The sequence below is a fragment of the Salarias fasciatus genome, chromosome 5 (assembly GCF_902148845.1).
Source record: "Salarias fasciatus chromosome 5, fSalaFa1.1, whole genome shotgun sequence".
Classification (NCBI taxonomy): Eukaryota; Metazoa; Chordata; class Actinopteri; order Blenniiformes; family Blenniidae; genus Salarias; species Salarias fasciatus.
In genome coordinates this window covers 6,171,813-6,180,908 of record NC_043749.1, presented here as the reverse complement: position 1 = coordinate 6,180,908, position 9,096 = coordinate 6,171,813, and the positions used below count along the sequence as shown (strand labels likewise).

Sequence of the window (9,096 nt, the reverse complement as noted above, 5' to 3'; positions counted from 1 at the left end):
CAGTAATATTTCTATGAGGCTACAATGAGAATTTTCGGTATATTTGTTTTAAGTTCATCATGAAACTGCATTATTCATAATCCCACATTGACATTATCATTGTGGTATAATACATCCCATAAAATGTGTAACATTTTACTGGTCTGGATGGACAAAATCAGGACTTATGCATATTGGAAATGTACTTAAAGGAGACTTATCTTTGTCTTTTCAGTAATTAAGGAAAAATACAACTTCCTAAGTATGGATTTTTGGAAGTACTCGCGGAGCTGCATTTAAGACATGTTAGACAACTACCACTTGTATCCAGGACCCAAACACATGATCAATTGGAGAAAAGTTGGCACTTCATTATGTTTGTATACCTTCTTCAGCAGCTCTCAATCACCCAGTGTGCTGGTGGAGGAACATTGGGAAAAAGAGAACTACTGGAACATGGGGTGAAATTATTGCATGGTTCAAAGTATCAAGGCAGATCGAAACATGTCTGACCAATGATAACATTATCAACAAGATTTATTGAACAAAAAGTAAAATGGCACAGACTTTAAAACTCAGACTTGAGCTGGAGCTGTGACACCACTTGTGTCCATATGCACTCTCCTCCATATGCTACACTCATGCTCCATGACAGGTCTCCTGTCCTCAAGATTATTACCTTTATCAACATAGTCATGTCCTCTGCACTGGTACAGACACCAGTGCTTTGTCTAATTACTGGATACAGAATAGCATTGTGAAATTGACAAACTGAAGGAGATGTGTCAGTGAAGGCATGGTTTCATGAAATGGCTAAGCTATTTGACAGGTAAGACATCTACATGAAAACATGGGACCCAATGACATAGCCTGGTGTACTGAGGAGTTGCACCCTTTCATATCACCAGAAGTGTTAGCTAGTGCAAATTGTATCAGTACACTTTGATATTGTACTGAATAAAATATGCATAATGCACAGATATAATTTCATAAATGCCATTCATTTGTCTTAATACTTTTACCTCTGTTGTTCTATTTACTTTTTTCTTGCGGTTGTGCTTTTTTAATTTTGTTTTTTCTTCTTTGCCGTTGTTTTGTTTAATAGTTTGTTTTGCTGGTTGGTTGGATAAACTCGATTTTACAAAAAGAAAATTGCAAAAACAAGAAAGAAACTGCATAATGTTCGACCGCCATTTTGGCTCCGTCACGCGACGGGAGGGGCGTTGTTACGTCACGCGGTAGCTGCCCGGGCAGAGTCCCTGACAGTCAGACACACAGCTGAACAACACACACGCCCTCATTCTGCAACAGCACAGCTGCACGCAGCACAACACACAGCCCGTCGCCGGAAAACTGGTAAGAACACTTTTCCTCGAGAAATGTCTGAAAAGCTTGAAGGCTGGAATGCTAACAGAGTGGTTTTGTTTTTGTTGACTCCGTCTCGTGACGGTCAGCGTCCCGCCTGAAGCCGCTGAGATGTGCGGGAGAACTGCGTGCACTCTGGCCCCGGACGAGGTGAGCCGGGCCTGCGCCTACAGAAACAGAGGGGGCCAGCGGAGACGACCCCGCTGGAGGGACGGCGACGCGGACAAGTACCAGCCGTCCTACAACAAGAGCCCGCAGTCCATGAGCCCCGTGCTGCTGTCCCAGAGACACTTTGACAAGGTACCGCCGCTGACTAAAGTTTACAGAGAGCTGAGTGAAGCTAAATGCTCTCTCCCTTGCACGTGCCTCCAGGAAGCTCCTGTGGATGAGTGTGTGCTGGCCTCCATGCGTTGGGGTCTGGTCCCTGCTTGGTTCAGAGACAACAACCCAAACAAGATGCAGTACAGCACCAGCAACTGTCGCAGTGAGGGTATCTTGGAGAAGAAGACGTATAAGGTGAGGAAGGTAATGCTGTTTACTCTGTCCTGTTCTGTTTCTCTCTTCCCGAGTTTTTACACTTGCATGTCCTCCCTCTGAAGGATCCTTTCGTGAAGGGGCAGCGCTGTGTCATCCTGGCCGACGGTTTTTACGAGTGGCAGAAGATGGGAAAAGACAAGCAGCCCTTCTTCATCTACTTCCCTCAGAGTGGGGACAGAGAAAAGGATCAGGACGGTTCAGAGGCCGCACGTCCTCCAGCGGAGGATTCCCGCGTTTTGACTGAGGTTTGCATTTGGGTTTTCTGCGTGGTTGAACACGGTTAGAGTTCTTCTTTATCTGAGTCAGAAGTAGAGATGGTGCAGCTGTGGCGGAAATTACAGTAGCTGTAAATTTCCTGTTTGGATGAATAGACAAGACAAAAAGAAGTGCATGTGTCCGTCCAAGTTTGTCACGTATTAAAACATATGCTTTAGTTTCAGAAATATGTCAATTGTGTGTTGAGCAGGGAGGAGCAGCAGCGGAGGAGTGGACTGGATGGAAGCTGCTGACGATGGCCGGGCTGTTTGACTGCTGGACGCCACCAGACGGTGGCGAGCCGCTTTACACGTACAGCATCATCACTGTCAACGCTTCCCCAAATCTGCAGAACATCCACCACAGGTAGGAGTCACTCATCAAGAAACAAGCTTCCTCTTTTCTTCAACGTTTACATATGCCTGTGATTCAAACTGAAAAACGTTTTTTTAGGATGCCGGCGATCCTTGAAGGAGACGATGAAGTGAGACGGTGGCTCGACTTCGGCGAGGTGAAGTCTTTGGATGCTTTGAAGCTGCTTGAATCAAAAAGCAGCTTGACTTTTCACCCCGTGTCTTCATTGGTCAACAACTCCCGCAACAACTCCCCAGAGTGCCTACAGCCAGTGGATCTCAACAGCAAGAAGGTATTTTCACATCGTCACTGGACATTTAAACCAGATTAAGGTTTCAGATTACCAATCTAATTTTTTTTTCCCCCCAATAGGAGCCTAAACCAACAGCAAGCAGTAAGATGATGAAGAGTTGGCTGCAGACCAGCAGCACTGTGAAGAGGAAGGAGCCTGATGAGGCCGAGAACGCAAATGAGCAAGAGAGCCAAGCAGAGACTCGGCTCAAACCCACAGGACTTCAGCAGTGGCTGCAAGCAACCAATAAGAAGCCGAGAAGAAAGTGAACCGAAAACAAACGTTTATACCATTTAGGTTTTGATCTCAGCAATCAAACAGAAGTTGGATGTTCAGTTTATTCTTTGTACTGAGAGGTCAATATTGCAAATATGAAATGTTCTGTAATCTGATCCTGTCTGTTTTTCAGTTCCATAAATAAATGCTCCAACACAGATTTATTCAAGAATTTTTATTACCCTTATTACTTGAAACATAGACATTTTTGAAACAATGTAGATGCTATGCATTTATCATATAATGATGAATGCCAATACTTCCCCCCCCCCCACATTTTTTTTCAGCTTTTTAATCAGAGTTACAGTATGTATGCTATCTTGTAATCTAGAATGCATTTCAGAGTTTTAACATAATACCAACAGATAGTTAAAGATCTGGTCGGTTAAAATGAAAAAAAAAAAGTCAAGCACTTAAATCATTTGCTAACGAGAGCAACTGGCAGAGTCGGATATGGAGATTTACAACATTTTGCCTTCCCCACACCGTGATCGAGGCTTGCAAATATACAAAGTCTTTCAATAGCTGACAGTAAAAAGAATTGTACCAGCCAACAGTACTGGGTTGTGAGTGATATCTATCCATCCCCTGGACGATCTGGCTATACTGACACGATGCGTTGATTTTTGTTCATTCCCATATCGAGAGCAATGGACTATCAGACGAACCTTCATTCTCCCCGTTAGAGGAACAGCACTTGCACGACAGGAGGCGAGTCTGTACGCTCGCCATTCCCTCAACCTGAGCCACAATTACGTTTATTGTTGCTCTGAAGTGACATGTCTCAACAAGCCTTCAGCTACTAAGGATGACAGCAAAGTGCAAAAAAAAAAAAAAAAAAAGAAAAACAAATCCGTACACATTTCCTCTGATGGATTTGTCAGATTGAACGCTGAATACCGAGAATCAGCGGGCAGCATTTTGATGTGATCCATACATGCACCTTCACACACACAAACCCCACTTAAATATTAGAATTTACTTCATGAGGTAAAGTGAATTGGTAGTGACAAGTGTTCTTTTTTTTTTCTTTAAAGTGAAACTAATTAAAGACAATGCAAATGAGTAAAATGTAGGGCGCAGTGTTTCTTGTATTCACGGAGCAGTGGCGGGCCGACGGAGTACAAAAACAACCACCACTGCTACTGAGACTTCCATTGGAAAAAAAAAAAAAAAAAGTTGGTTTAACTTAAATCATTAACCACAAACACATATAGACAAAATGAGCTGAAACCACCACCGCCACCATGAAGAAGTACGAGGGGAAACACTGGGAAGTAACAAGCATCGTACACAGAAATGCCATCATGTTTCCTTAAGTGTTCTTTGGGCTAAGAGACTCATATTGTAATAGAAAATGTGTTCATTTTTTTTTTAGTTTTTTGGGATACATAACATGGTGATTGCAGCATGTCTGTGTGTGTGTGTGTGTGTGTGTGTGTGTGTGTGTGTGTGTGTGTGTGTGTGTGTGTGTGTGTGTGTGTGTAGTAGTAGTAGTATACTCTATGAGTGGGATGCTGCTTGTATGTTTGGGCATCAGGAAATAACACAGTGGGCGATAGGTAGGGGGGATATAGAGACAAGGCAAGACAGGGTGGTGGGGGGCACGGCAGCCCCCCCGTGGAGATGTACAGAGTTCTCAGCAGCTGCAGGTTTCTGCTGATGGCTTGGCACGCTCGTTCTTGTCCAGCTTTATCGGCTCGGGGAACTCGTTGTATACGTCCACTTCAGTCTCCTGGAATCAAATGAAAGATGTGGAGTGAGCAACAGACTCAACGTGATCAGGTTTTTTTTTTTTTTTTTGTTCTTGTCAGCGTCGCTGTTACCTGTTTAAGAGCGTTGCGTGCAATAGTCTGAAAGGCCTGCTCCACGTTGATTGCCTCCTTTGCGCTGGTTTCAAAGTACGGGATGTTGTTCTTGCTCTGACACCAGGCCTGGGCTCGCTTGGTTGTCACCTGAAACGTGGTGCACATCAACACTGAACGACTGCGGCAGCGTCGCTTTAAAATACACCCCATTCACTCTCTCGGTTCATGTGAGAACGTCTGCTGGGCCCACCTGTCTGTTCTCCAGGTCGATCTTGTTGCCCAGCACCACAAAGGGGAAGTTCTCGGGATCTCGTGGACTGGCCTGGATCAGGAACTCGTCCCTCCAGCTGTCCAGAGTCTTGAAGGTGTTGGGTGCAGTCACATCAAAAACCAGGACGCAGCAGTCCGCTCCGCGGTAGAACGCCACGCCTAAAGACTGGAACCTCTCCTGACCTGCTGTGTCCCAAATCTGGCAGACAAGAAGGAAGAAAAGCTCAAAATGTGATCCCTGTCAACCAGACTTTAATGCTTTGTTGTTACAGGGACCTCCAGCAGCAGCAGCACATTAACCTGGAGGTTAATGAATGGCCAAATGATGTCAACATGAACAATCACACCTTGTGAAAGATCAAGGTCATGTTACACAATGTTAAAGTGGAAACGCAAAACTTTCACTTTGTTTCAGGCAGTTATGCAAAAACGGTGCTGAAAACATGACTTGACGCTTGGCTCCGACTCCATGCATACGGCGGAAATGCTGCTACTGTGTATGTGCACCACAGCTGGAGTAAACAGTTCTTCTGTATACACAAGAAGATGAACAATATCAACTATGGCGGACTCCAGAGTGCAGTAACTCCCAGTCCATGTTCTCCTGGGTCTTGGTAGTTTTAGAGTTGTGAGCCAGCCAGAATAGCAATCAAACCCTGCTGTTTGCCCGTGAGAAAGTCCACCATTGTTAATGTTTACAGTATATTGTTTTCTGTGTGTATGGTTTCATTACAAAAACAACAGCACCCACTAGTGGTCCTACAGGAAAACTATATTTTAATTGTTTCCGCTGTCGCAGCGTAAATGTTCCGTTTAAACTGGAAACTTTCAACACAAATTTGAGATTTCATCGAGTAAAAAACGGTGTTTCTCTTTGTATAAAAACACTTCACTTACCCTGACAAGTGTGTGATTGCTATTACAACTTCAATGTGTTTGTGTGAATTTCTCGTGGGCCTTGTAAATACCTGCATCGTCACGAGTCTGTCATCCACCATGACTTCTTTTGTCAGGAAATCAGCACCTATTGTGGCTTTGTACTGGTTGCTGAACTTCTTATTCACATACTGGTTCATCAGTGACGTCTTTCCAACTCTGAAAAAGAAAGATCACAGAACAAACTGCATGTATGAAATAAAGTCATTATGATGAATTGAGAAATTCTTGAAGGCTGACGGCGGGTTTTTCCTTCACTGAACCATCACTCTGATTTCTTTAAAGCATTACTGGGACAGGTCAGTGTAGCTTACCCAGAGTCTCCGAGGATGATGACTTTGAGTAGTACTTTCTTCCTTGACGTCATTGTGCCGCAGCTGTAAAGGCAAAGACAACAGAGATTAAATGATTGGGGTCCGACCACAGACAAACTTTCACTGGGATCGCACTCATGATGACCCTGACTGTATCGGTCAAGAGATCTCACAGAAAGATAAAACCATTTGTGTGCGTTTCCAAATACTCTCCAGTCAAGCAATAACATCAAATGCAACACTTTCTATACTTCGCTTTTCTTTTGTACAGCAAAAACAAACGTCATCAGTGTGCTCCATTATATTGTTCCATAAAGTATCCTAATACAATTCTTGACAATTGACGAATATTCTGCACAATGTAATGTTGGAGGGGTTCGACCCGAGCAGGCATCTTCCATTTATATCACATCTCCTTTGTTGAATTCTGCTGTATAATGCAGATTTTGTGATACGCTAAACAACAAACCATTCCATAGAATAAACTACATTGTTTCACCCAAAAAAGACTATTGTAGTACATTCATAATGCAGCCTTATTTGAACTGCCAATAATCTGAACACATTCCCAATACCTCAAGAACAAACTGAAACTGACCCTAATTACAAAACCACTAGAGCTGTGGTAATCATCAGAGTGGATTTTATTTTCTCGTGAACCATTTCATCAAGACCTGAAGGGGTTTACTAATGGCCAACATTTCACAAACGAAAGAGATTCAGTTTATCATCATGGGGAAATTATAAAGCATGTTTAAAAAACAAAAAAAATCACCACAAGTGTCAGTAAGTCTCAGTCATATGCAAGATGTCGGGGGTGTCAAACAGGCTGGCATCCTGCATGTTTTAGATGTTTCTCTGTTTCAGCACACCTGAGGCTCATGCTGATGTCCTCCTCAAGCTTGTGAAACAGCCCAGACAGCAGCCCCTCATTGCAATCAGCTGTGTTGCAACCAAGAGAGACCTGAGGACTGGAGTTCAACGCATGTGTTCTATGTGTTCATGCAAATCAAATAGTAGGGGATTTGTTTACTCGTACTTGCGCATGCTCAACACACCACCAAATATTTCTAACTTTGGCAGAGTGTGCTGCGTAATAAGAACCTCCTCGTACAGCTGTAACGTCCAAAGTTCAAAATGTGTAAACAGAGGGCTTTAAAGTATTCCTCCCAAAGATCGAGACAGTCCAACTGCAATAAATTAGACGAACAAACCTCCCATCTTCCATTGGCTAATTTAACTTATTGATCAAGCCAGAGAGCTTCAAGCAAAACTAGCATATTGCTAATCGGCGCAGCTATCATAATCTGTACCCCATGACACTGTGTCAGGGACTGATCACATGGTTTTAAAACACAGGACTAAAGGAACCATGACTTGGCAAGCTCGATTAGCACAGTAGGTTATGTAGCTGTGCTCCCAACCCACATTGATTAACCCATAGCTGAGCATCAAAATGTCAACATCTCACTTTTTATATACTTCAGAAAGTCAGACATTGTAGAATGAGTGTATTTGAACCTTCCGAAAATACATTTTGCCGAGGGTTAGCAGTGTACAATGAACACTGCAATATGTATTTGAGAAAACGCAGGATCTGAAGTAGTACTGCCAATTATTGCAAACCAATTCCTGGACATGCAAAGCAAGACGACGCTTTTTTTTTGAGACCACAAGTCAAACCATTAGCTACCACAACCGGAGACAGTTCTTATTTTCAGCTAACATTTCGTTAGCAAATGGCCAAATGGATGCTTACTCGGAAAATGAGAGACTTCTATAGTCAGTTCCACTATTAATACGAGAAGAAAGTAAAATTTAAAGCTGATGTCACCACTGACCAACCTGGACGACGATCCTTCGGGGCGAAAAATCAGAAGTGGGACTTTTCTTCAGCCTCGGTCAGCTAACGCGCAGGCTAGCTAAAAAAGCTAAAGGCTTCTCCAAATGTCTGCCTTCACAAAACAAGGCGTTCAGAGCGTCGACAGCTCAGTTAGCCGGGACGGCCAGCCTGCGTGTTCACGCTTCTGATCCAAATCAAAACTGCCACTGCCGACGAGCCGTGGTCTGGTATGATGGTCTGTTTCGCCCAGCTCCCGTTGACGCTCGCTTTTCCTGTCAAGCTAACGTGCTAACGCGTTAGCAGCCGAGCTCCGCTCACTTCCTCCAAAACAATTTCTGTGCGCGAGGACTGACGTCACGCGCTGGACACGCCTTGACGCACAGAACCCGAGACGGATCAAAACAACACAACACAACACAACACAACACAACACAACACAACACAACACAACACAACACACACGCACGCACGCACGCACGCACGCACGCACGCACACACACACACACACACACACACACACACACACACACACACACACACACACACACACACACACACACACACACACACACACAGATACTCTTACATGTAAATAAAGTTTTCCTATTTCCTACATTGCTTTCTCAGTACTGCGCAGATTCTGATCCATGCCTTCACACTGAGATTCCCGCCTCCATGGTTCAATATTAGGCCCCGCTCACATGACAGTGTGTTAAAGATAATGTGTGAAGTGAAAACCCACGTTTGCACTTAGACAGCAACGTTTTAAAAACAATATTCATTTACAGTGACGGCAAGTAACGAAGTACAAATACTTCGTTACTGTACCTAATTAAAAATTTCAGGTACTTTTTACTTTTAGAAGTA

The 9,096-nt window shown here is 43.7% G+C and overlaps 2 protein-coding genes across 4 annotated transcripts; one reads left to right on the top strand and one right to left on the bottom strand.

Moving 5' to 3' along the window:
* The first annotated feature begins 1,216 nt into the window (after window positions 1-1,216).
* Window positions 1,217-3,218, top strand: hmces (5-hydroxymethylcytosine binding, ES cell specific). 2 transcript variants are annotated; one of them, XM_030091286.1, is made up of 7 exons: window positions 1,217-1,335; window positions 1,434-1,644; window positions 1,717-1,860; window positions 1,944-2,126; window positions 2,348-2,502; window positions 2,590-2,782; window positions 2,863-3,051. In XM_030091286.1, exons 2-7 carry the CDS (start codon window positions 1,456-1,458, stop codon window positions 3,049-3,051), a joined length of 1,053 nt encoding a protein of 350 aa, XP_029947146.1. In that variant the 5' UTR covers window positions 1,217-1,335; window positions 1,434-1,455. The 2 variants fall into 2 exon arrangements, with proteins under 2 accessions (XP_029947146.1, XP_029947147.1); XM_030091287.1 differs by lacking the exon at window positions 1,217-1,335 and having other exon boundaries at window positions 1,456-1,644; window positions 2,863-3,218.
* An 829-nt stretch (window positions 3,219-4,047) lies between these two features.
* Window positions 4,048-8,563, bottom strand: LOC115388250 (ras-related protein rab7). 2 transcript variants are annotated; one of them, XM_030091289.1, is made up of 6 exons: window positions 8,228-8,563; window positions 6,387-6,449; window positions 6,105-6,231; window positions 5,117-5,335; window positions 4,885-5,013; window positions 4,048-4,793 (listed from the first exon to the last, which is right to left on the bottom strand). In XM_030091289.1, the coding sequence occupies exons 2-6, from the start codon at window positions 6,437-6,439 to the stop codon at window positions 4,698-4,700; spliced, it is 624 nt and encodes a 207-aa protein (XP_029947149.1). In that variant the 5' UTR covers window positions 6,440-6,449; window positions 8,228-8,563; the 3' UTR covers window positions 4,048-4,697. The 2 variants fall into 2 exon arrangements, with proteins under 2 accessions (XP_029947149.1, XP_029947148.1); XM_030091288.1 differs by having other exon boundaries at window positions 8,232-8,562.
* Between the last annotated feature and the right edge of the window lie 533 nt (window positions 8,564-9,096).

Excerpts from the sequence above, each read along its gene's own strand:
- hmces (XM_030091287.1), top strand. The coding sequence starts at position 1,456 with ATGTGCGGGAGAACTGCGTGCACTCTGGCCCCGGACGAGGTGAGCCGG. Across the intron at positions 1,861-1,943 it reads TGGAGAAGAAGACGTATAAG|GATCCTTTCGTGAAGGGGCA; the intron begins GTGAGGAAGGTA and ends CTCCCTCTGAAG. Across the intron at positions 2,127-2,347 it reads ATTCCCGCGTTTTGACTGAG|GGAGGAGCAGCAGCGGAGGA; the intron begins GTTTGCATTTGG and ends TGTGTTGAGCAG.
- LOC115388250 (XM_030091289.1), bottom strand. The coding sequence starts at position 6,439 with ATGACGTCAAGGAAGAAAGTACTACTCAAAGTCATCATCCTCGGAGAC. Across the intron at positions 5,336-6,104 it reads ACAGACTCGTGACGATGCAG|ATTTGGGACACAGCAGGTCA; the intron begins GTATTTACAAGG and ends CTTGTCTGCCAG. Across the intron at positions 5,014-5,116 it reads TCGACCTGGAGAACAGACAG|GTGACAACCAAGCGAGCCCA; the intron begins GTGGGCCCAGCA and ends ACCACGTTTCAG.